This window comes from Melospiza georgiana, chromosome 7 (assembly GCF_028018845.1).
Source record: "Melospiza georgiana isolate bMelGeo1 chromosome 7, bMelGeo1.pri, whole genome shotgun sequence".
Lineage (NCBI taxonomy): Eukaryota > Metazoa > Chordata > Aves > Passeriformes > Passerellidae > Melospiza > Melospiza georgiana.
Genome location: NC_080436.1, coordinates 15,625,237 through 15,652,045, shown reverse-complemented (window position 1 = coordinate 15,652,045; position 26,809 = coordinate 15,625,237). Strand labels below are relative to the sequence as shown.

The 26,809-nt window shown below is 47.9% G+C and overlaps 1 protein-coding gene across 4 annotated transcripts in view; it reads left to right on the top strand.

Annotated features, from left to right (window-relative positions):
* The window catches only part of NRP2 (neuropilin 2), an 88,597-nt gene that overhangs the window by 38,933 nt on the left and 22,855 nt on the right, over positions 1–26,809 (top strand). For all 4 annotated transcript variants that reach the window (XM_058027654.1, XM_058027653.1, XM_058027656.1 and 1 more), the window contains exons 8-14: positions 6,299–6,443; positions 6,737–7,086; positions 8,193–8,337; positions 12,000–12,116; positions 14,665–14,817; positions 24,275–24,537; positions 26,638–26,734. In XM_058027654.1, coding sequence (XP_057883637.1) covers positions 6,299–6,443; positions 6,737–7,086; positions 8,193–8,337; positions 12,000–12,116; positions 14,665–14,817; positions 24,275–24,537; positions 26,638–26,734 — 1,270 coding nt within the window. The remainder of the gene's footprint in view (positions 1–6,298; positions 6,444–6,736; positions 7,087–8,192; positions 8,338–11,999; positions 12,117–14,664; positions 14,818–24,274; positions 24,538–26,637; positions 26,735–26,809) is intronic.

The following is a 26,809-nucleotide window of genomic DNA, read 5'->3' as shown; positions in this document are numbered from 1 at the left end:
TGAGCTTCAGCAGGGCCAGGCCAAGGCCACTTGCTCACAGACCTGGTGCCGGGGGGCGCTGGTCCCACATTCCGTGCCCACACTAATCCTGCTGTTCCTGTGCTAAGCAAGCTCCCAGATGTCTGTGATGTCTGTGCTCGGGGTGCAGCTCCCTCCCTGCATCAGTGCGGAGCTCGGTGCAGCCCAGGCTGCTGGAGCAAACCATGCCAAAGGGATTCATCAAGTCTGCCGCAGCTTGATTTGGTGCCATGAGGAGCAGGGAGGGAGGGGAAGGTGTGGCCTGACAGGCACTCTCTATATACATGCAGATATATATATATATATATATATATATATATATATATATATATATATAGACACATACATATATGCACATATGTATATCTGCACATGCACACGTATATATGCACATGCACACATAGACATATGGGGTGTACCAAACACTGCTCGGAATTTCTGCCAGCTCTGTGGGCCAAAAGCAGTGCTCTGCCACGTGTAGGTGGGTCAGCTAACATTCACATCTTCATCAGGGAGCTAATGCAAGAGAAAACCAGCAAGTGCAGGGGGGTGGGGAGGGGGTGATGCTCCCTGCAGAGGATGGGAAGCTCTCACTGCCTCTCTTTTGCCCCCTACTTCCCCTCCCTCCGGTGTTTCAGATGACAGTGGGGCCAGGGTGTTTCCCTGCAAATGTGATGGCTCACCTTTGAGTCCCCAGCTGCTGGCACTCAGCAGCAAGGGAAACGGGAAAGGCAGGATGGAGCAGCGGAAAATGTGATTAATATGTGCTCACAGCAGACAGGGCTGGCTGGGCTGTTTCCGTGCCGAGCACTGCTGTGTTTCTGGGATGGGGAGGCAGTGGGAGGGCAGCCGGCAGGAGTGGAGCTCCACACATTCCCTCCCCTTCCCAACCCATCCCTGCTAGGTTTTCCTCCTTCCTGGCAGCCCAGTCCCCACAAAGCCAGGCCCAGACATCCCCCTGTCCAGGGGCTGGTGCTCCATCTTTCTCTCAGGCATGGGGCCAGGGTGGGAGGCTAACCCAGCAACCTGGCCAGAGGTTCTGTGCTGTCTTCTTGTGTGTCCCTGAGAGGGGAGACAGGGAGGAGAGTGGCCACCACAATGTGCCATCCTCACCAGCATGCCCCTACCAGGGGACAGGGCCAAACCAACCCTGCTGCAGAAAAGCTGTTCTGGCTCTTGCCCACTCTGTTTCCCTCCACCTCCTGTGACCTGAGACCTGGCTGATGGCCTCTGAGATTTGAGGTTATCTTCCAGGCATCAGCCCTGGTGTGCGTGCTGAGATCTTATCTAATGGTTTGCAAATGTCTTTAGAAAACAACAACTCTTCTTGAACCCTAGGAAGGAAAAGAGCACCTGGCAGGATTTGACCTTTTGTTTTTGGCCATTTTCTTTGGACAGGCTCAACTATGAGGATTTTATCAGAAAACCAAGGTCTCATCCATTTTGATCCTCTTCCTTCTTTGTAGCATCTTGGGTTCCAGCTCCCATGTGGTGTGAGCCGCTCCATCTTAGTAACTGTGGAGATGAGCTCATAGGAATCATCTACTGTGGCAAGGGACTGGGGATGGGGTGGATTTCAAGATTTGGAGTGGGTTTGGGCCATGATGAGTGCTGCTCCATTGCTCTGTGTGTAAAATTTTCAGAATCTGTAGAACTCAATGGATGAGAAATGGCAGCAAGATCCAGCTGATGTGTATTTTTCATTTCTTCCTTATTTAGATGGCTTTGTGCTTGTTATTAGTTAACTTTCCTGAGTGGCATTTCAGGTGGTAGCTGCACAAAGATTGAATTGCTGCAAGGAGCAGTGTCTCAGCTGTACACTGCAGCTGGGAACATCAGAGGTTTTTGGTGCTGGCAGTGAATATTGAGGATGACTCTTTGTGCCTTCCCTTAGGAATGTTCCTCTGTCTTTTCAGTTCTTAGGTCTCCAGTATTTACTCACCTGAGGAAGGAGAGAAAAGCTTTTAGTCCTGTGGCTTTTTTATCTGGAAAACTAAGGAAAAGCTGGCACAATGAGCCAGAGGGCCACAAGTGTTTCTGCGCAGAGACATCATGGTGCAGAGGATTTGCCCAGAAACATCCAGGTCCCAGCCTGCTTCTGCTGCTTTCGCAGGCAGGACAAAGACATCAGACTTTGCCAAAGGCAGACTTGTGCATTCACCCTTGGTGCAGTACCTGGGGAGAATTACAGCCCTGGATTTCCTAGCAAGGCTGCAGCTTTGTATTTCTGGGCCCGCTATCTCCTTTGCAGGCTAGCATAGCACCACTCCTCGTGTCCCTGATGACTCCCAAATCTGAGTGGAGCCTCTCAAAGACACAGAGCTGGCAAGCCCAGCCCAGCACAGTGTGCCTTGCCCAGACACAGTGCTTTGTTAAGTGTTGCCAAGTATCATTTTTCTTTTAACTCCTTGTTCCTGGATTTAATAAATCCAGAACTATCCACCCTCCACTTGAGCCAGAATCCTCCCACCATCAAACATGCCCCATTTTATGCCTTCCCTATCTGACAAGGAAAATAATCTCCCCTACTTTTCTCCTTCATGCTTCTCTGTCTAAATCCTGAAGCCCTAATCCTGTTAGCATGCTCTGTTCCAGAGCTCTGTCTCCACAGGAGTAACATAATCCTGCAGTAAATCTAGTGGGTCCAAAGAGACACAAACGTATGGATGAAGGCAGGGCTGCTGCTGTCCTTGGCCTTCTCCTCTTCCTCCCTCAGCCACTTTCTTCAGCACCCCAAGAAATTACATAGTGGCCAAGCAGCATAATAAATAAAGCAGGAGAGAGGTTACCTCTTACCCCCTCCCTGACTCGCTGCCTCTTCAACTTCATGGCACTTTTTGTCTCCCTGTCCTTCATCTCCTTCACTCCAAGCTGCCAATGGCACAATTCCCATATCCACTGGAACTAATGTAGCTTCAGCAATCCCCCCCATCACCCTATGATGGTTCCAACATGTCAGAAATGCAACTTGTAAATGCTGCTATGGATCTTGCATGTGTATGCACACAGAAAACTTTTGCAGTTCTCCTCTAGCCTAGACAGCATGTCCCCTACTTTTACAGCCTCTCCCTAACCACTTGGTTTCTGCAGCAAATTAATTAAGCAGGTCAGCTCTCATTGATTATCAATTTAATTTCACATGCAGACCTGCTGTCTGGACTAAAATGGAGGCAAACATACAGTGTATGAGGAGAAATGGGCAGCTCTTTGATGCAGCAGTGAAAGGGAGTTCCCTTGACTGTTTCTTGGAAGGTGCTTTTAATTTGTTAATGGTTTTCCCATTCGTCTTCTGGCTCCACCACCCTTCAGTGTGTGTTCATGTGCATAGGCATGTGTGCTCTCCACTGAGTGTATATCTATTTATCTATCTATCTCCCTAGATCACAGCCAGGTATTTTTTTTTCCTGCTGGTGTAAATTACTGTGACTTCTTATACTTCGATGGTGATATGTTGATTTACACCATTCGAAGACTTGGCTCAAAATATGTGCTGAGTGGGATGGAAAGCAGATAGGACGGGAGGAATAGCAATGTTCTATTTTGGTAGAGAGGGAAGAAATCTTTGCTTTCTTGGCACTCCCAATTTCACACATTTTCTTGCTAGTTCTTCCTATGCTGTGAGTGCTAATTTGAGGCAGGATGTGGAGCCTGTTGAAGTCAATGGACCTCTCTCCACAGTGTGCTGGGGCTCTGGGGTCAGGATTTTCAGTACAGGGAAACCAGACGGTCAGGGTCAGGCCCTGGTCAGCAGCATCAGGACCTGCAGGCTCACAATGCATTTCCCCTTGGGAAAGAGGCTGAAAGAGCAGGCATGTGGGAGTACCTCAGGTCTCTAGCAGCAGCAAGCACATGCCCTCTGGAAGTGGCCCCTCTGTGTTATGCTGAACAGGGTGCAAAGCAATGACTTGCCATGATCAGTTGGGCTGTTTGGAAGCGAGGTTCAATGGAACAGATGATCCTACCAGTGCAGCTGATAGCACAGCTGGAAGTCAGGTGCCAATTCTGCCCTCACAAGCTGGCAGTCTGGAGTGTCATGGCCCAGATTCAGAGTACATAGCTTGTTGAATGTGATCTAGCTTGAGTAAGTTGCTGATTTCTTAATCTAAAGCAGAATTGAAATTGCTCTTCTTGGAAGCAAGTAATTGAGACCAAGGTCGTCTAAGAGATGTTTTCAGTGATGCCTATAGCAGTGATAAAGTTTTTGGGCTCAGTCCTGCTTCTGCTTTCTGTCAAGCTTGACTGTGCAGAAGTCAGCAACAAATTATGCTGGTGTAAATTTGGATTCTGGCCCCTGATGCTTGTATGTGTGAAGTGAGCTAAAAAAGAACAAAACTTGAAACATGTTAAATCAAAAAGAGCAGCAAACCTCGTCAGTGACTGTTAAACATGCTGGTCCATATGCAACCTTTGGCTCCTGGAGTCTTCACACTGCTGACGGTGGGAAGCAAATAGAGGTTGCCAGGAGAAGACTGGACTTGGTGCCCTTGGACATCTGCTGGGGCCAGCATTAGGCGCCATCCTCTGGGACAGAGAGACCTTTGGTCTGACCTGACACGCTGCCCCTTATGCTAAAATAGTTGCACTGGCTCAGATAAACATTTCCTGTCCTCCGGTGTTAGGTTCAGAAATAAGGTGTTGTGTGTCAGCTTCTGTGTTGGCATAAAGCTGAAGGCTCTGCTGTGGTGTGGAAATATATCCTTTAAATTTGTTTGTGTGTGTGTCTGTGTGTCTGTGCCCGCGGGTTTACAAGGCACACACGCACATATGCCTGGAGAGTGTTTCACAGTAACCACTCTTCTTATAGCCCTCCTGCTGGAAAAAAAGGGTATTTGGTGTCTGCTGAGCAAGGAAAAAGATGGGAAGTGAGGTCAGACAGGATAAAATAGGATATTAAAAACACATAAACCATGCTGTGTTGTTAAACGGTAGCAGCATGATATATATTTTCTAGATTTGCATTTCTGCTCAAGTTCACATCAACCCCTCATCCCAATTACCAGCCAGATTTGCAAGTGATTCCCTCTGTGCAGTGGCTGCTCCATCCACTGCTGAAGGAGTGGATGGTGATGGGGCAGCCCAGAGCTAGCTGGGGTGCCATGAACAGCCCTGTAAACACCCTCTGCACACCCTGCCGTGCTGGATCCTGGGAGACGGGAAGTAACATGTGCCATCTGCAAGCCTAGAGCCACAGGAGGCTCACAAAATGCTTCCTAGCTGCTATTCAAGGCAAGGGGCCAGGATACTGCCTCACCCCTTCTTCTGTCCTCAGTTGTTTGACTCTTGCCTCCCACAGGAGGCTGATGCCAGAGATTACACTTTCCTGCTTTCCTGAGATAAACTTACTGGGAACTCTTGTGCTTAGTACACATACACATGGTGGGAGCTTGCAGAAGAACCCAGCCAGCATCTCAGTGCAGATGTGGTTCCTAGCTGAGGTGGGAGGATAGTCTAGCCCTGTCTTGAAGTGCTTGGAGTGAAAGCAGGCAATGCCTGCAGCCTTGGTCAGTGATCTCTGGTGCTTTATGCTGGGGCAGAGAAAGGGTTGAAAATTATCCTCCCCTTGGGTATTTCCTCTTTCCCTCCCTTTTCTTTCCCACTATGGCTTTGCAGCCTAAAATAGAAACACATGTATCCAGTCCTTGTCCGGCCTATTAAAAAAATGGGCAGAAGAGGTGGATCTAACATCCATCTGGTAGTTATTGATTATGGCCATCTGGTAAGGCAGCAGCCTTTTCATACCATGTGGGATCATAAACTCCTGAAAAGCTGTCTCCATGTGGCAGGCTGCATGTGCACAGGAGAGGCAAAGGCAAGGGGCTGAGTGAGGCAGAGCTTGTCACCTCAGGCAGAGGTGCACCCTTCCTGCTCACACCACTGCTTGCACGTGATGTTCCCAGGTGGAGCTCAGTGTAAGGATGCATCAGGGGGTCAGCCTGTTTGGGGGCATCTTGTCACTTGTGCTGGAGCAGATCTAGGTCTGGAGGCAAGCTTGAAGCAGCTGGGGCCGGATAGTCTGAGGTGCTCATGGTTCTCGAAGTGCTGTGAGAGGCAGTCAGGCAGAAAGCTCCTGGCCCTCCTGCCTGGTAGGTGAGTCCATCCACCATGCTGTCCTGTGATACATGAGCAGCTCACATGTCCCTCCTGGCCTCTGGTGCTTGGAGGCCGGCCCTGACCAGAAAGCCTTTCCTTGGTTTTTCCTGCTGAGATAATTTTGACTGCTTATCTGGTGAGGATGTAACAGTGTGTGCAAATGTACATTTGTGCCTCCCTTCCCTTGCAGACATTTCAGGCCAATGAGGATGCCACAGAGGTGGTTCTCAACAAGATCCACAGCCCAGTGCTCACACGCTTCGTGCGCATCCGTCCCCAGACCTGGCACAACGGCATCGCCCTGAGGCTGGAGCTGTATGGCTGCCGCATCACAGGTGAGGGTCCTCTCCTCTCCCTGGCTTCAGTGCTCCTCTGTCCCCCCAACAGCCTGTCCCAGGGGGCTGACCCTTGCCACTTCATGGCTGCTTGTGGTGGCAATGGTGACACTGACTAGCATGGAGGCATTCATCGCAAGGGATGCGCTTGGAGGGGCAGGACTGCAGCTCCTGCAGGGAGGGGGAAACGCCCTTTGGTGTTGGTTTAGTGTCCAGAGCTTAATGCTGTGAGGAGAACCAGGAGCACTTCCCTTCAATGACCCTGACTGTTAATGGCCTTTCCTTCCCTGCAGATTCACCCTGCTCCAACCTGCTGGGAATGCTTTCTGGCCTCATTCCTGACTCGCAGATCTCTGCCTCTTCCATCAGAGGCTATGACTGGTCTCCCAGCATGGCCCGCCTGGTGAGCAGCCGCTCGGGCTGGTTTCCCCGCGTGCCCCAGGCCCAGCCTGGGGAGGAGTGGCTGCAGGTGGACCTTGGTGTCCCCAAGAACATCAGAGGCGTCATTATCCAGGGGGCTCGTGGAGGGGACAGCGTGACCACCACTGAGTCCCGATCCTTTGTGAAGAAGTTTAAGGTGGCCTACAGCATGAATGGAAAGGACTGGGACTTCATCCAGGACCCCAAAACAATGCAAGCCAAGGTAGGCACTGCCTGGAGCAGCTGCAAAACAGGATATTTTTCTGACTAGCTTCAGTCTGCCTGATGGGGTCTTGGGAAGTTGGCTGTCCACTCCCACAGAGACCTTGGGAGCTTGGGGTTGTCACCATGAAATCCCAGGTTGTGTCTCTGGATGCTTCTCCAAACCTGTACTGGTGGCCATTAGTTCCACCTTTCCCCAGGGATAGCAATTTCTTTCCATTTTCTATTGTGGATCAGGCATGGACATCACCTGCTGCTTCTCCCAGCTCCTGCAGGTCAGAGTCCAAAAGATGGTGTGTTTTATTTTGTTTTGTGTAAAACAATTATGTTTTACATGAACTAATTACATATTTTAAGGGGAAAGTTGTGGCTGTTGTCGTGTGCACCTCTGAAAGAGGAAGATGAATCACAAATTCTCTTTTGGAAATTTTCTATATCTAAAGTCCCTTTGTCACACTGGTGTGACCCTGAAATTCCCCATATTTTTTCTTTATCACTGGAGTTCCCCATAATCTTTCTGCTTAGTGCTATGGGATGGCAGGGGGCTTGAGGAACAAATAAATTCTCTGCTACTGCCTGTTCTGTTTTTATGCATACTCCTCTGCCTAAAATTTGGGTAAGTTTTAATTTTTCCTGATCCTTCAGATGAGGGCTGATGCTATCTATAGCCCTCTGTTTATTCCCCACAGACTTCAGTTTGTTCATGTAAGCTGAAAAACAGCAGTACTTGGACTGTGAGGAAAACCAACCATTTACACCATCCTAGAACATGCAGTAGCTTTATTTACCAAGGATAAATCTGATCTCATGTCAATTTAGTGGATATTCCCTAGGCTTCCCCTGCATGGCTTGGATCAGAATCTAACCCTGGATTCTGAGCAGAGGCCAGGAGAGATTGTGCAAGTTTCTCAGAAATAGCCTGCCTGGTCCCCTTGAAACCGAGAAGGAACCGCCCAATTTATGCTCAGCTGGGCTCAATGGCCTGGGGTCACTCAGACTGTGGCCACATTCTGCCAGACCCAAAATATCAAGTCTAGTTGAGAGCATGTGAAATGCTCACAATGCACACATCCCTTGCCTTTTCTCTCTCTCTCTTTCTCTCTGTAGCTTTTTGAAGGCAACATTCACTACGACATCCCCGAAGTCCGGAGGTTTGACCCTGTTCCTGCCCAGTATGTCCGAGTGCACCCGGAGAGGTGGTCCCCAGCGGGAATAGGAATGCGCCTGGAGGTGCTGGGCTGTGACTGGACAGGTAGGAACCCCTACACCTCTGCCCACTGCCTGCTCTGGGGCCAGGCACTACACCAGCAAGGAGCAAACTTCAGGTTATTTCCTGCTGTCCTGCCTTGGCCATGCTGTGGCAGGGAGGCTGCAGCCATGAAGGCAGTGCCTGTATGGTGGCTTGGCCTCACTTTTTATTTCCACCTTGAAAAAAACTGGCCTTGATGCAGGATATAACAGCAATGTTTGGACTCCAAGCTTTCACACAGGGCCCCATGCAGAATTTGTCCTCAACTCCTTTCAGATCTTTTACCTGGACATTGTGCAGTCTTTCACAGCCTCTTACGTTAGAGGACATTTGGGCTTTTTAGTGCAAATAATAAGACAAAAAGTAGGAGAAGGAGCAGAGTTGCAGTGACCAATACTTCGTATACTGAGCTGCCACAACAAGGCTTTGCTGTAAAACAACAGTCCCTCTCTCACTGAACCCAACGTGGAAACCTTTTTGCAGACAGGGCTGGGAAGTTAACTCTACATCCCTAGGACCCAGGAAACTTGGTCACTTTTACCCACCTGTTTTTCACACGTAGTATGCCTTTCAGCCACCATTTTTAATACAGAGATGAAAACTAACTTCACACACTTACTGGGATCAGTAGAGGTTGTGCCTCTGACCCTCTGAGGTTTAGTGGTGATTGATTTCTCCACAGTTTCAGCCCCAAAAGCAAAAAATGTACCCAAAGGGTCATTTGGTCTGATGCTAACTTTGCAGTGCCAGCGGCTAGTTATCCTCTTTTTTAATCTTTTATTTTTAATAATCTGCTTACATATGAATCTGGAGTCCAGATGTCAGTGATAAAGAGGTATGATTTCCATTTTATAAACACATCTGTAGAAAGCATTTTTTGTAAGAATTCCCATTCTAGAAAGCTTGAAAGACACAGATCTTTTTTTACCCTCTTGTGCAGTCTTTAGTACCATTTCCTCCTGTGACGTGCTGCAAGATGCATGGCAAACACTTAACAGCAAATCACACAACATGTACACACTATTAATAATGATAATTTTTCACATTTGAAGTCAATAGTAAATATCCCCCTGGACTGGCAATCCATTGTAAATTATCTAAACTTTAAATCAGATTCGATCTTAATTTAAATTTTACGACATCTTAGGATATTGTGGGAGAAGCAGGTGCAAGAAGCAGGAGCTGAGGATTTGTGCAGACATGGTCAGGCAGCTCCCACCTTGCTGCTTCCTGCAGCTCCCAGGAGTTTCCAGCTGCCAGATCTCTGCAGACTGTTGCTGGATGGTGCATCACAGCACTGCATCGCTGCCATAAGGGGAGTCAGGACCTCCAGCCATGTGCATGCCAGCCCTTCCACGCACTCCTCCAGCTTAGAGAATGAGGGGTTTGTCGTCTTTATTGCCTTGTGCTATTTTTGGCCCAAATTTTCTTTTACATGTGTGTCCATGCTCATTTTCAATATCAGTAGCAACAGCACATGTTTTCTCCAGGCAAGGTGCTTTATGGTCATTTCCCAGCCTGGGTAATAATTTGCACATTGTAATGTTTAAAACTCAACTGCCAGGTCATAAATATCCCTAGCTTTATTAATCTACAGGCATTCAGCTTTGTAATCAGAGCAGGGCTTGTAATCTTGTGGATTCACCATGTTATAAAGAGCATTTATATCCCTGATGCAACCTGCGGAGCAGAGATAGCCCATGGCATTATCTGCATGCATAATCCAGGCTGGCTACATGCAGCAGGCTTGACAATCCCCAGAAAGGGCCCTCCTTTGCTGGGAGGACCCAGGCATGTTACAAAAGTGGCTGCGAAAACGCAGGTATTGCACTTGCTTGGGAACAAGATTAAGAAATGGATTAAAACAAGATGATTAAAAATATTTTCAAGAGAGGGTCTAAGCCCATGTTCATCCTGCCCAGGTGTTTCTATTTCTTATCAGCAGCAAGCATCTTAATTACTGAGTTAAACACGTAACAGCCTCAACTGGGCTCACAAACTAGCTGGCTACTAACTCAAAAATTGGGAAGCAGGCAGTCAGCAATTGGCTTCTTTCAAAGACCTGCCAAAATTTTTCCTCTGAAGAGTGGAGAATGATGAATGTTCACTAGCAGCTGGGTTTCTATCCTTTGAAGTTCCAAACATCTGGTTTCAATTGCTCAGTGACTTTGCATTTTGATTAGCAGTTACCACCAGTTGAACAGACACTTGCAGGGCCAGGGAGGAGTGAGAAAGCGAGCAAGCAAGACCTCTCTTTTTCACTTTCCATTTCACACATGACGCTGTCCTGCCTGTTATTTTCATTATCTCTTGTAACCATCGTGTTGCAGCTCTACCATGGTAACTGATTTTTCAAGATATATTTCTGCGGCTAGTCCAGGGCAATGCAACACTGTTGATTTACATCCGCTCAGCATCTGTGTCCCATATGGGACTTGCTTTCAAGGTCCTTCCACACTGTCACATTTCAGCTATAAATCTTGATATACAGGAACAACAACCTAAAAAAATGTACCCACTCTAAATAAGTTCCAGCTTTCAATATGTTGCTTTCACCTGCTGCTTTTTTTTTTCTTTTTTATGACATTTTTCTGTGGCTGGCTGCTTGCAATTTGCTTCTTGGTTGCATTTGGAATTTTATGGGGTTGTAACAAATTTGAACTTACAAATTAAAAGACTTTGAGGCTATTTGGTATTTTATCTTGAACAAAAGACAGCCACTGGAAAAAAAAAAAACAAACCAAAAAAAACCCAGAGAGTTTATGTACAACATGTTTAATAACAGGAAAATAAAAGGGCATAAAGGAGCCTATGGAAAATATTCAATGTATTTAGCCATTTCCTCCTGCTTCTGGCTTTATTAAATGATATCCTGAAGGGTGCCGACAAAGAAACGCAATCACACATAACTGAGCAAAGCTGCCTCTTTCTAAAAGTGGAAAGAATCAAGTCTGCTGTACTCCACTTAATGCACCCATAAAAGGAGAGTTTGCTGGAACCTAATGTCATTTACTGTTGATCTTAATATCCTTCACTTTCTTGCTTAAATTTCCCCTGACACCTGCTTGGAGGTTGTTACACATGGGCCACGTTAGAGAAAGGGAAATTGGACAGAGACCCTTTGAAAGCGTAGTCAGGAGCCTGGAGTGTGAAACCAGATGCTTTCTGCAGTGAGCCAGAGCTCACTAGGGGATCCTCTGGGTCCGTTTGCGGTTACATCATTTGTGGGTTTGAGTGACTTGTTTTATAAATTGGCACAATTGGTGGGAATGTTGTGTGTGTTTTTTCAATGTGTCATATGGCTTTATGAAAGAAAAAGATGTTCTGCCTGTGATCTCACTTATCCAGTAATGACAGCTAAGTGGATTTCCAACTACCCATGTAGATTGTAGATTAAAAAATTAAGAGAAAAAGTAGTGTGCATGTCTAGAGAAGAGGCTCATTCAGTGGGAACTCCAAATCCATAGAACTCCCATATGGAAAGACAGTTCACTTGAAGTTCAAACCATGCTGACATTTGTAGCATGTGGAAATCTCATGGCATACTTGTTCTATCTCTTCCTGCCATTATAAGAACATGAAGAAAAATATTTTTGCCTTGTTTCTACTACCTGGGCTTCTTGTTCTGTCTGTTGCAAACAGCTTCTCTACTCCATTTTTTTCAGATGTCAGGCCCACTGCAGAGACACTGGTGCCCACTTTGAAGAGTGAAGAGACCACCACTCCCTACCCAACTGATGCAGAAGCAACAGACTGTGGTGACAGCTGTGGAGAAGACGAGGGTATGTATCAGAGCAGCACATCTCTATCTCAATAACTGATGGGTTAAGAGCTAGGAAAATACTCTTATCTTCCCATTAGCGCCAATACATGGGGCTGATTCCTGGAAAGCTTAGAGTAATATTATTAGTGATGGGCCAGGATTAAAAAAAAAAAGAAACCAACCCATAAACAAATCTGCCAAAATCTGATAAGTTCTATCAAGGAAGGATGGAAGAGCAAGAGATAGCAGCTAATTCAGTCCCTGGCGTACAAGAGATGAAGAGCTGGTCTCCCAGCTTCCTTACATGACCTGAAGAAACTCATTTAGTGCCCTGTTTGGAACCATCTCCATTCCAGATCACCTCTTGGCTGTAAATCATAAACTCAGAAGGTGATTCAGACTGCCTGGTATGCAGGGCTCCTTTTGCAGAAGTCACAACTGTGGAAGTAAATCACAACATGTATTGAAGGCTGATGTCCTGAACACTTATCTGCTTAAGGATCATCTTCCCTAATATCAGCAGCTTAAAATTTAGGAGGACAGTCTGGGCTCCTTGTGTGGGCACTAGAGAGAGGGGAACACTAACTCAATGCAGAATTTCATCTACCCAGTCTTAGATGGCTGTCAGACATACGTGAAATGGTTTGGTAACTGTAGCACTTGCCTATTTCTTCTGAGGATGGAAGAAGCTGAATGTTAGCTTAGACTCCATGCTGTGCTTTTTAAGGTTCAGTGCTGGGGGAGGGCTAATCTTCTCTGCCTCAAATCCCTATCTGTAAAAGCAGACATCAAATTCTTCTGCTTCTTGCAAGGGGGATGTGAGCATCTAAAGGTTGTGAAATGTCCAGATGAAGAGGAGAGGGCTTGACAGAGCTGTGCAAGGTTAGTTGTACAGTGCAATGTTCAGGAAATGCATTCCCCTGGGTGCAACAGCAGAGCCTGGGCCTCAGCACTGGACAATGTACACGAGGACTTCAACAAGAATCTCACAAGGAAAAACTATCCTCTGAGATATCTCCTAGGACTTCTGTCACTTCAGCTTTCAGTCCCAGATAAAAAAAAATTAATGGGTTTTAAAATAAATAAATTTATAAAAGAATATTAATTGGCTTTTTCACACCTCCCATGGGGATTCTGCTGTACTTTAGTTCTAGAAATGTAAGTCGCAGAAGTAGCTCAAAGGGCCTGATTCTCATTGCTTTGCCTTAGTGGTAAGCCTGTGCAACCCTGCAACCATTGAGGCACTTGGGAAAGTGATGGAGGGAAATTTAGGCCAGTAACAGTCTCTGCAAGAACACAATTCCCGGGTGCAATCCAGGGCAAGAGAGCAAGCAGAGTATGCTGTGGAGCGTGGAACCAGCCTCCCTGTCAGCTTCCCTCAGATTTAGCAACAATTTTCATTCTCATACTCCATAAAACAATGAGTGTGTTTCTCTGGACAATCAGATTTATGACAGCCAAACAGAAACAATGCTGCTCTCCAGGGTATGAGATTAGATTGGAATAAAAGGATCCATGATCTACATTGTTTTGTTTTGGAGTGGAAGCATGTAAAAAAAGCCCACTGCCCCTTGCAGTGAAGTTCTGCTGATGCCTATCACTTGAGTCACTCACCTCCTTCTGGCTATGGCTCACTTTGTGGGCACTGTGATTTAAAACTTCCTCTTTGCTCAGGAAAATCCTGGCCTATAATTAGGCTCAGACATGCCTGTCCACTGAGTGCCTGGCAGGGACTCAGCCCATTTCTGCAGCCTCCCTGCACGTGACTGATTCCCTCTGCCGAAGGAGCCAGCAGCTGCCTCAGTGCCACATGCAGCCCCTGGCATGTGCCCGCCTGCCCACAGCCTGCAGAAAAGCTCTCCAGAGCTTTCAAAGCTCTTGTCACAGGGGAATTAACTCTGCTCCTGTTTCAAGATGGAAAGTTAAAGGACTCGCCCAACGACCATGTGGTGAGTCCATAGCAGAGCTAGAAATAGAGGCTGGCTTCTTTCACTCAGAATCCAAAAGCTTGAGCTCATGGTGGCCCCACATTTTCCCTGGTAACATTTCCATGAGAAGGTAGGAAGCAGTGAGTGACAGCTCTCCAGGATGACAGACAGCTCCCGTCTGGTGCAAGTGGCTGGGTCTGCCACTCAGGAGCTGGGTTTCTGGAGCACTTGAGATTCTCCTTTTGGAGCCAGGCAGGAACTTCTGAGCATGGGGCATTCAGGAAGGACTCTTCACTGACATTTAAAAAGGCATTTAATTTTTACCACTCTAGGGGAGGAAGAGAAGGTGCTGATTAGAGTCTGGACACATTTGGTTCGTGCTTTTATATTTGCTTAGTTTGGTGGATTAGCCACAGGACGTGGTGTGAACATTTTGATGATGCAGAACTTAAGGCTGATCCTTGGAGCTGAGGAAATGTGAGATAGGTTAAAAGCATCAGTGTGAGTGAGATTTCATGCTTTCTTCAGTTTTGATGGCTTGCCAGCTATTTTAGTTTTGGGTTGTTTTTTAATAGCAACCCTTCATGGGTAAGTCATTTTTTAATCTGACTTTATTTTGCTTCTATTTCTTTTTGTAAGATTTCCAACTCCCTGCGAACTTCAACTGCAACTTTGATCTTCCTGAAGACCTTTGTGGTTGGTCACACGACTTGGCAACTGGCTATACGTGGTCTTTTCAGCCTTCAGGCACCTGGATTGGCAACTCTGAACAAAGCTCTGACACTGTGCCTGGTAAGATGATTAATACCAACCAAAGCAGGGAAGAGAGTGCTGATGGGTCTTTGTCCATGCGAACAGTATGAATGATGATTGCACAGCTATCATGAGTTGCAGGGGCTATGCAGAGCTGAACTTCTTTTATGGAAACTTTCAGATGCTTTACTGTATGGTTCATGACTTATTTATAGGACTGTGACCACTGGCACTGAATTATACTTACTGTCCTCTTGAGATGGACTTGAATCAGACACTGAGCTTTGAATCCTGTGGGACTGTGAAGGCTAGCCCAGGCTTTGTTCCACATCCTGATCCAAATGTCCTCTGTAGGATCCAGTGCTTTTTCCCCAGAGTGCATTTCTTCCTCTCCCATATGTTACTCAGATTGCCTATACTCTTCAGCTACTCTGCACTCTGGGCTTGCAGAGGCTGGATTTCAGTCTCCTCCAAGTGAAGGATGAGCTAAGCCCTAAGAGTGCTGGAAATGCCAGCTTCTTGCTGTTTGACTTTTGCTCTTTTTCTCTTCGTGCTTTGGAAGCAGAAGATTTGCATGAGTGTGACAGAGCCTAATTTATGGAGGACCTCACTGAGATGTGCTGGCATGGCTTGCAATGGAGCCTGCCTCTGGCAATGTGATTGATAGATCAAGTTCTTCAGCTTCACATCTTGGAACTCACGCCAGGACTAGTGTGCTTTCCTTATCCCTCATTGACTTTGTGGCATGGCTGGCACGAAGAACATTTGCCAATTTCCTTATAACAGTAGGCTGTGTCACTGTAGCACCGCTTCGCTCTCAGTCATTGCTTGTGAAAGTCAAGGCTCCTGCAGGAAAGCTGGCTGATCTTACCTGTCCTGGGCTCTGCCCTGATGCCTGGTGATTCCAGTGTCTGTGAGTCCCATCCCCGTGAATGTCTGTGAGTCCCTCCTCGCCCTCCCCTGGGTAAGGTTGAGTCTCAGAATGCAAACATGCAGGCGAACCTGTTAGCCACCTGGCAGAGTCGCTGGCCAGATTGGCAGTGCCGCCAGCCAGTTGGAAAGCCGTGCAGCCAACACCTGGTAGGCAGTGCTAAAGAGGAAAATATGTATTCCAGAAACATATGGGAAGAGGAGAATCTGCTACATCTCCACACACAAATCACCCCCACACAAATGCACACATCATTTCTCTCTTCAGCTCCTGAGGTGCTTAGCTTTTTTCTAAGAGACACGGTAATGCTGTAAGTGCAGCCCATATGGACATCTGAAAAATTCTTTGGCGTGACATAGGGATACAGTGTCTGCTAGGGAGAAAAATATTTTCATATTTCAAGTGTTTATCTCTTCAGCATTTGAGTGCTTCAGAAGATTAATATCTGGAGCTCAGTGGAGCCTCAGGCAACAGGAGAGAACACTTACAGCCAGCCCCAGACTTAATAACCCTCCCCATCTCATTCACTGTAATAATGTTTAATTAATATAAGTCTCCTGCAAGTAGGATAAAAATTACTTATTTTTATAACTCAGACTCAATTTTTCATTTCATTTCCTCTCCCCTGAGTCTCTGTACAATTAGTTGGCCATAGTTTCTTAGAAGATCCTGTTGTAGCCCAGGAGAGGCTGGTACTGCCTTAGACAGCAGCATGCAGTCCTTGCTTTTCCCCTCTTCTCCTCTTTCTCCTTTTTCTCAGTTATGAGCTGCACAGTTTCACAGTTGGGGCTGGGGAATGTTGTCCTGCTGAGTTCAGTGGTCTGTTTTTGTGCCAGTGTGGAGAGCTCTCCCTTAGGGTGCTGTGCAGTCAGGCACTGAAGCACTGAGGGGGAGCAGGCAGGGCTCCAGCACTGCCCTGCAACTCATGGGCTGTGTGGGCAGGGGACGGGGAGGAGGGGGTGGCTCCAGGGGGCTGGAGTGACTTACCCATAGCAGCAGGGGAAGCCAGCAGCAAACACCAGCACAGGCTGAGGGGTCAGCACTGGCACTGGCCTCCTGTCTGGTTCAGGCAAGGGTGTGCCATCCTGGCATCTGTGGGCATCTCTGCCTTGCCCCCACAGGGCTGCAGAGGAGCTGGAATTCAAAGGCATCACTGCTGTGCCTCACTTTGGTCCTGCTCTTAGGAATTAAGAAGACATGACACAAAAAGAAGCAACTATTTGCTTTTTTTCTCCCCAAGGAGCTTTTAAGGGCAACTGGAGAAACATGAAAAAGAGGCAATGCCAGCTCCTTGGTGGGGACAGAATCAAAGCATTGTTTGGTTCACACTCCCCTATTCTTCCCCTGCCCTTCCCTCATGCTCCCTCCAGCACTTTGTTTCTAGTTAGAAAATTCACACTCAGACTCCAGGGAGCAGGGAATGAAAAGCTGTTGTTCAGGGTGGTCTTTGCTTGTGAATTCCCCACCCTGGGGTGAGCAGTTGGGTGAAGGAGAGCAGCTGTGCTTGGTTAGAGGCAGGGCAAAAGTTAAGGAGAATTCAAGGCTTCTGGAGCCCAATTTGCTCTGATTTAAAGGTGCTGGCCCAGGCTAGAGGCCATGGCTGCTCCACAGTAGCAAGAAAGTGTGCTGTGCCTTTAAGAGCTATGTGGAATGTGGTTTAACTTCTTTTGAAAATGGCAAAACAAAAATTAAAATTAAAAAGGAAAAAATAATAATGAAGGGAAGAGCCCTGGCTCAGTCTGCATAAGAGAGAGGAAAGGAAATGACCATGGTGAAATATCCTCTGTGAGGCACTTGATTAGAAAAGTCTGCTGAGAGACAGGCCTGAATTCCTCAGATATCTCCCAATTTCATTTTATGCACTGCATGCAATTCCTCCTTGTCTTTGGCACGGAGAACTTCTCAAGACTGACAAGACACCCACTGCTCTCATTCCACTATTTTTATTTCCAAGATACTCTTTCAGGCAGCTCTGCGTTTCTTTTTTTAGCCCTGTGTTCCTTGGGCTCTTCGCACCATGGATTAACTCCACGTCCTCTCCTGCAGGCTCCCATTACACATCTGGGGACCTCATTGGTGAAAGTGGACCCAAAGTGCCCAGCTCAGCAAAAGCCCAGCATGATTCCAACTGCTACCTGCCCTTCGCAAGCCTAGAAAATACCATTGGCTCCCTTTTCCATGCCCCCATAAGAGATTGTCAGGATTTTTCCCTCTATGGACTTTCAGATGCTTCCCATCTGTAGAAAGACTCCCCTTAGCTGCACCTAGCAAGCTTCACGGAGCAACAAGTTCAGGTTTCAATGAGATTTCATCCCTCCTCCTGCTGCACGCAATGGCAGCATGCCATTGGTGTCAAGATAAAGGTCTTAAGACCTGAAAATAAATCTGGGTTAATAACTTGGGCACCTCAACTTTTCACCATCTTTGAATTTCACTGGGGTCTTGATCCTGAAGGGTCTAAAGATCCTGGGTTGTATCCTTAGCCGGTCGATGTGATTGTATTGCTCTCAGTGATGCTACACTAATAAGCCAGTACTGAAGAGATGAAATCTCCGTGTTTTGCCCATTTTTTCCCCCTTACCTTTTCTTGCAGTGCTTAAGCAAATACCTTGTGGTTCTAGAAGAGAACTGTGGGATCTGCAGCTTTACCATGTATGGCTTCTCCTTTGGGTGAGCACAGCGTCAGGGTCATCGTGAACCTCATGTTGTTCGGATGCTGGCAGCTGTACGTGTGCACAGAAAAGGAAGCACTTTTTAACCTTGCATCACTCCTGACCACACAGCTCTTGGGCTGGGCTGCAAAAACCCACTGAGAGCTTCTCTTGTGGGCCATGGCCTTGCTGGCTTGGAGGGTCAGGAATGCTGCTCACTTGGGTTGCAGGCACTGCAGGGAAAGGTTTATTTGTTTCAAAGTGTTTTCAGCAGAGGAGTGTTTATAGTGCTCTGAAGTTTCGTAAGAGCTTATTTTTTAAGAGAAACAAATGTTAAGCTGTTTTTAAGCTGATGGTGACCCCTTACCATTCCTGTGTTTTTCCCATGGGATCTTTAAAAGGGAAAGTTTCATATTTTTCTTGCAATCCATGAGAACTGCTGTCGGAAGGCCTTGATTCTACTGTGTCCAAAGCAGCAGAAAGGTTTTCATGGTGTTAACAGGGCAGGGCTGAACTGAAGTGGGTCTGCACTTACTCTCATGCGAGTCTCAGGGCTTGTGCCTTGGGGACACAGTTTGACCTCAAGGGTCAATCCTGTGTCCTTTGAAGTAGGAAGGAGTTTTACATGTGGGGTGGTATGAAAGTCAAGCATTTCTATGCAATGAGTGAGCAGCTGCACACTGTGGGAAGGAGACCATATATCCATCTCTGTCTCTCTTTGCTCCCCTCATGTGTGGTGCAGATTGCCTCTCAGCAAAGCTGTACATGTCTCTCCTGACTCTCATTTGCACAGTGAGGACAGCAAATGTTAGAAAGCCTTCATGCCCTGGCTGCCCACAGCACAGTAGAGCTGGGACACCCCAGCACCCCAGTCACAAGAGGTTTGCTGAGCATCAGCTGCTCTGTGTGAGTTCCCTGGCTGCAGGCTAGGGCCAGGCTCTGGCTGTCCATGTGCCCATACTGTCATGCATGATAGAAGGAGGTATGGCCATGGTCTGTTCCAGCAAAGCTCCTGCTTGCTTGGGCTGGGCTGGAGGCAGAGGAAAAGAAACCATTTCTCTGGGGCTCACTGCTTGCCTCTGTCACTTTTTGGACCCAAACACCCGTGACATTCCTGCTTAAAAAAGCAGGCTGGAATGCTCTCTGCAAAGCAAGACACCATCTCTCAAACCTTAGCTGTGCACCACCCCATGGCTTCGCAGCAGTGGGTCACAGAGCAGGGCTGGGGAAAGCAAGAGTGTGTGCAGCCCGTGCAGTGCAGCCCCAGCCTGCTCAGCTCTGCACTTGTGCAGCCCCAGCCTGCTCAGCTCTGCAGCTGTGCAGGCACAGATGCTGTGCTGGTGGGGCTGTGCACACCTTTCATGCAGGGGCAGGCAGGGTGCCCACCACGCTGCCAAAGGACAAGTTTTGGTGGCTGGCAGCTCACGTAGCATAAATGTCAGGCTCTAATTGGGATTTGATTTGTCAGGGACACCGTGCCCTCCCTGCACTCCCTGGGGAAGGTGACAGGGCTCACAGTTGCACTGTGCTGTTGAGGGCAGGAGGCTTAATTGAGGATGTAATGGGGGGTCCATTAGAAGGGCTCCGGAGAGCAGGCTGAGAGCCTGGTTCTGGGTAACTGTGGGATTTTATGCCTTTTGATGGGCTGATTTAGAGACTGAAATGGCAAGGACTTGGCAGGCTAATTAACACATAATCAAAATTGAGGGGATTTTCCAGTAGATGCAGTGATCTAGTTAATATAAATATTAGTTTTATGGAGGATTGACTTCCCATCCTAAATGAAAGTCTGTCATTGAGGAGAGGCCTGTCATGAAATTATAGTGGCAGCCTTTTGAGGTGAATTTGCATGATTTGCCAAAAATTTTTAAAATGTGATAACTATCCAATTTCAATCTGCATATTCATGCAGCTGCCATTCCCTTGCTACCAGACCACCCTGCAGTCATGAGAGCATCTGAGCTGATCTGCTCCCCAGGAGTGGCAAGAGCTGATGCAGCTTCCACCTCACATGCCCCAGAAGAACAGCAGGATCATGCCTCACTGGGATGTCCACTTGGCCATGACACAGTGTGGTTGGGGTGGCGTTTGGGGCTGTGCAGACAGTGCCCACAGCAGTGTGGTCACCTCTGGGATTTGACAGACAAGAGGTAGCTGCAGCTGGGCGAGCTAAAGCACACCGTGCAGCAAAGGAGAGTGCAGCGACCTTTGGAGGGATGTGAGTGAGGGCACTTCATGTGGTTCCTCCACAGGAGCAGCAGCTGTAACTCAACAATATCCAGTGAGAGGCAAATGCAGAGGGAGTCTGAAATCTCAATAATTGCTTGTGTACATGCTGCCCGACATGTTTTGCTGGAACACCTCCAGATGTGCTGCTGAGATCCGTGAGGGAAGGTGCTTTCCTTGAGAGAGGGTGTGAGATGTGCAAGACCCAAGCACAAGGCAGCCTGACCTTGCAGAGGGGGTGCTGCTGTGGCTTGTGCTTGCAGTCTGACCCAAACTGTGAGGCTTCATCCCCCATTGCCCCTAATGTCCTCTCAGATGGCTTCCTAGCAGGAGGGGGCAGGTGTGCCAAGAGAAAACCACATTGCCCAGATGGTTGGTTTGCAGAGCCCAGCTGGTGATTTATCCAGGACTCACTGCCATGCACACAGGAGGGGCTCTGCCATCATCTGGCTGGGGTGGTTTCATGTTCACATTACTGGCTCCCTTACATCCAGATGATCCCATAAATTGTCCATGAGATTTATTCCATAGCATCAGTTGCAAAACAGGTAAAATGCCTGAGTGGGTTTTCCTGCCTTTTTTGAGCTGGTGCTTTGAACTAGCAGTGCCAGTTCTGTGGAGGATGTAGCTATCATGTTAGGAACAGAGACTGCAAAGCAAAGTTCTGGGAAAGAGATTAAAATGCATTATTTCTGATCCTGGAAGAATTGATCAGCTCATCATTGCAAAGCTCCCTTCAAGTGTTTTAACAGGGGCAATCAGCCTTTCAGATGCTTTCTGTGCCAAAGGCTTCCATTTACTGTATCAAACAGAGTGACTACTGGAACCACCAGGCTTCCACTTGCTCTTCCAACAATTACCTCCACAATGCCCTTATTCAGTCAGTCTCAGCAAATTTGTAGGGCTTTTCCAAAGGTCCAACTAGCCATTAGAGTGATCCAGCCATTTCATCTTCAAATGACATAGAAAGTCATGCCTGCCTGCACTTGGCTTTCCACCCAGAAACTGGTACTGGTACCAGGAGAAAGAGTGCACGGTGCCCAAACGCACTGCTATTTGCAGGGGAGCAACTGGAATCACCACCCAAGGACTGAGCCTCCTTGAGACTGACAGTAGGTCCTGGAGAGATCTCTGGGCCCCAGCAAGAGTTGGGCAGGGAGCACAGGAGATGGAGGGTTCCCGAGTCTCTGAAAGATCCTGTGTTGCTGAAGGGAGCATTAGTTTTGGCTGCAGTTTGAGAGTTTGATAGGAATGGGAGCAAACAGAAGGTCAGTGTCAGTCCTGGCAGGAGGGATGTGACTCAGGCACACAGGCTCTTCTGCTGAAGTGGCAAGGTAGCCACACTGGATACCACTGGCTTTTGGGGTGAGGATAATGGGAGGTGTCCAGCTGCACAATTAGAATAGTCAGTCCCCTCTAGTCAGCTGTGGGCTATGGGCAGATCCAAGGATGACTCAAAACCCTGCACTCAGTCAGGCTGCTTAGGTACTGGCACCAAAGGTTGGTCCTGAACTTTGAGGATATGGATTTGATCATTCTTGAACCTGGCTAGTGCTTTTATTTAAGATTTGCCTGTGAGACCATTTCAGCTGTGAGATAAGTGTATGACTGCAGTCTGATTTGCTCCCTTGTTTGTTGCTGCTGTTCTTTTCTTGTTGCTGCTTTTTTTATTTGAAGAGGCTTGTAGTGAATTACAAAAAGAGGTTTTTAATTCAGGAGACCTTGATGACTTATTATGCCTTATCACTCCTTAGGCATGGAGTACAGCTTGTTCTTTTTTTTTAATTCCTCCACTTGTTTATCTCCCACATCTCCTCCTCCACTACTAGCACTCTGAGGTAAATCACAAGAACACTCCTCCATTAGAAAACGGCATGGTACTTTTTCAAGTGATTCACTCAAGCAGGAGTGGGCAAACACTCTTTCATCCTTTTTTTCTGCTACTGTTTGTTGGCATAAAGTGCCAAGTGGCACAGGGACATTTCACAGGTGCTGAAAAATTTTGCTAAAATGTTGCTGTTTCTTTATGTGGCCAGTTGGGAACAGATTTGTCCTTCATACAGCAAAATCAGTGAAAGTTCATAGGAGTGGATATGCTTTTGAAGTACTTTGATCACACATGGTAGGAGAAGAATGATGGCAAATATTCCTGTTATCTTGTCCTAAATTTATTTTAGAAGGCTGCCTAGCTCACAGTGGTTGGTTTCTGCTCTCTGGCACTGACAGTCTTGCAGCAGGGCCAGCACTGTTGATAGATCTCCCTTGGGCTGTGATGTCACCTGACTGCTGAGCAGCAGTGATGTCAGCTGCTGTTTTCTGTTGGGACCTATCTTTCCATGGATTCCAAGTTCAGGTCTCTCTGGTTAAAGTTTTGGAGGTGTTTTGAGCACACCCTGCAAACATTCTGAGTACAGACACTGCTCTTGCCACTGCTGTGGGCACTGAAGCCACACGGGGAGCAGGGGAGGCAGGGCCAAGCTGCTGCTCAGAGCTTGGCCCATCAGGCACAGCAGGCTAAGATGTGGGGGAAGGAGCTAACAAACCCTTCAGTATAGTTCTGGGGCAGAGATAATCATCTTGTGCCTGGGCTGGCATACGCTGGCATGAAGCACCAGTGGCACTTGCCCACTGTGTAGCAAAAGAAAGTGTGCACGTCCCTCTTTTGAGCAAAATGCAAAATCTAGCAATAGATGTCTGGGTCACCTCACCTTGCTCTGCAGCTGGAGCGACCCAAGGGATTCCATCCTGACATTGGTCATGATGGAGAGACAGGTAAAGATCACTTCAGCTACACACCGGGCTTTCAGTCTGTGCTAAGGGACTTCAGACATCCAAGCTGCAAATGGGAAACTCCTTGAGGAGGCTTTTCATCAGAGAGGGCTGGAAACCACTGATTCCAGCTAAAGTCAGATGTGCCTCGGGATTTGTATCCATGTGCTTTTGCTGCTATTGGTATTCAGATCAAATATCTCCAGTTCCAGCCTCAGCCTTGAACTTCTCCTGGGATATCAAGTGTATCAAATCTCTCCTCCCTGAGGACTGACAAAAAATGTGGCACACTTTAAATGTAATATCAGAGCAAGTGAATCCTCTGTTGTATGTATTTCAGCTACCTTCAAGTTTGCAACCACCCAGTTGTCACCTATGCACACTTCACGCATTGGGTCCATGTCCTTCCTCTGTGCTGTGCTTTAGAGGCTGTTTTGCTGCATTACAGAAAAACTGAGAGCCAGAGTTTCATTTTGTTGTGCTTATCCTCAAAACGAGTTTCCAGCACTGGCATTTAGAAAAACCCACCTCAGGCTTGTTCACTGAGGAAGCTCCCAGTAGAATAAACACACATACCCCCTGCCAATGCAATTATCATGGACAATAACTTGCTCCAGCTTTTTAACTTCTTCTAATTATGTCAGTCGTTTTCTTAAACACTTTCTGTTGTTGGTCTCCTACCCAGGGAGAGGGTGGTGCCTGGTGAGGGAGTGTGCAACTCGATGCCCTGCCTGGGCTGCACAGGGTACAGCAGTGGCTCAGCTGCATGAGCACACAAAAGGTGCTGGGTGAGACCCCACTTTTGCAGGCATGGGGCTGCACTGCCGTGCAGCACTGCCAAAGCCACTTGGCAGTAGGTGAGACACTCGTTGCCAGTGGCTGCAGAAAACAATAGAATGGTGTTTTTCTCTCTGAACAGATGTCAAGAATTACCTGCAACTGCAAAGCAGCGGAAGGCGGGAAGGCCAGCGAGCCCGGCTCATCAGCCCCACCATCTATTTGCCCCAGAGTGCTGTCTGCATGGTTTTCCAGTACCAGGCTTGGGGCAGCAATGGGGTGATGCTGCGGGTCTGGCGGGAAGCCAGCCAGGAGCACAAGGCACTGTGGGTCATCACGGAGGACCAAGGGGAGGAGTGGAGGGAAGGCCGCATCATTTTGCCAAGCTACGACATGGAGTACCGGGTAAGATGTTTGCAGAAGGTGTGCTGAACTAGGTAGACTTCTCCAGCATCTTGATCTCAGTGTTTCAGAGCCCAGGCCCATTCATCACTGGGAAATGTGGCTGTTTTCATTGTGTTTCTCAAGTTACCATAGTAACTAAGCTACACTGTTTGTTATTCTGAGAGTGCCTGTCTTCTGCACAGACTTGGGCCTTTGTTCAGCCTGTTGCCTTTCATATTCCTCAGATCTCCCAAATATTCTCCCTTTTTCTTTTTTTTCTTTATTTTGTTTTGTGCATTTCTTCCCCCTCCAAGTGAAGGTCATCAGATAGTCTGACCAGAGGCAGATGTGCAGCTCCAGGGAGCAAATGCAGCAGCCAGGAGAAGTGGGAAGCTGGGAGGGAACACAGTCAGCTCTTAAGGGTGGGCAGCAAACAGCCATTCTCCAGCCTCAGCTGCAAGTGTTGACATAGGAGAAGGAAGAGGGAATGCAGGCTCATTTGCAAATCCTCTTCTCTGATGCTTTAGCCTAGAAGAGAGGGCTCAGTGCTGGGCTGTAAGATCATGGCCCTGTCCCACTCTCAGAGATCAGTGGAAGAGAAGGGATGAGCTGGAGGGAGGAAGGGAGCTGTGCTGCTTTGCCACGGCCACCTGAGCCCCTCTGGCACAGCTGTACCAGCCTTCCATGGAGAGGCTGCTGCTTCCAGGAGTGTCTTTGGCACGGTTGTCCCTTCCGGGCAGCGTGCCATTTGCCAGGGAGACAGTGCTACTCTTGTCACTTGTTAATGAGCATCAGCACAGCGTCCAGCACCCTCCAAGGCAGAGGAAATACGGACTCCCAGGCTTGAGGCAGCAATTTAGAGACCACCCTGGTGGGGAGCCTTGCTCCAGCCAGCTCCCAGCCCTGAGCCTGACCCAGGGAGCTGCTGCTGTCTGGCCACTGACCCCTCCAAACTGCTGCCTCCCGCATGGGTTGATGGCCCGAGCTTGGGACCCACAGCCCAGACATTCCATCGCCTGTGCAGTCAGATACCCAGCCCTTCAGGGAGGTGTCCTTGAAGGCAGGCATGGATCCCAGGCACCTTAGATGAAAGAGGTCACCTAATATTCGGAGAGGAGGTTTGTGAAGTACGTAGCCCTAGGAAATCATTTGGACCCTTGGAATCCTAGTATCACTAGGGTTGGAAAAGGCCACCAGGATCATCAAGTCCAATCATTAAACCCAGCATCATCATGTGCAGCACTAAACTATATCCACAAGTGCCACATCCACATGCCTTCTGAACACTTCCAGGGATGGTGATTCCAGCACTTCACTTGGCAGCCTATTCCAATGCCTTCAGAGTAGGCAGGGGGATATAAAGCTAAAGCTTTGCACTGGAGCTGTCTGACTAGTTTGTTTGTATGGGTTTGGCTTTTTAATAAAATACCAGAAAACACAATATGCCTACAGATAAGAATGATGGGCACTGGCTGACTACTTTTTGTGCTAAACGTGAATATACCAGCATGTGTATAATGGCGTCATTATGTAAATATTGCAAGTGTCTCCACTCAGCAGTTCTTAGAGCTAACGACTCTACTTATTTTTGTAAATATATTTTGCCTGTGATTAAGTAGGAATAAGCTGACCCTTCTCCTCTGACATTTCAATACTTCTTATGTAATGTTGATGGGAACAGCACTTTACAGTTAATGTAGCTGTGCATTTTGTGTCCTTCCCTTCCTTTTTGTGATCATAGCTCAGTTAATACCATGGGCCAAAGCTGCTGCTGCAGTAACTCAGAGTTATGCCACTGTGCAAGGGCTAGGGGGGTTCACTGAGTCTTTATTCCTTATGAGAGGCATTTAACTGAAAATTCAAATTGCAAGCCAAGAGCTGCCAGGCCAGGCAAAGATGTCTCTGTTGAACCTGTCCAGGCACAGCAGCTTTCCCTGGGAAAGGGCTGGCAGAGGCAGGGGAAGAAAGCAGGACTAGTGTCAGGTGATCCACAGGTCTGTGGGGAAAGCCTGGAGCAATTTCCCACCCTTTCCTCTGGGAGCGGCAGCCACTCTCCGTAGGTGGCTCTAAGCTGGGAAGCGCCCAACTTAGCAGTGACATTTCTGTTGTGATTTCCCACAGATCGTGTTTGAGGGATTCATCCGCAACGGCCACTCGGGAGAGCTGGCCCTGGATGACATCCGGCTGGGCACCGACATCCCGCTGGAGAACTGCATGGGTACGTGCTGCATCCCGCCCGGGGGCAGGCAGGGAGGGGGCAGCTCAGGCTGCAGAGCCTTGGCTTGCACGCTGT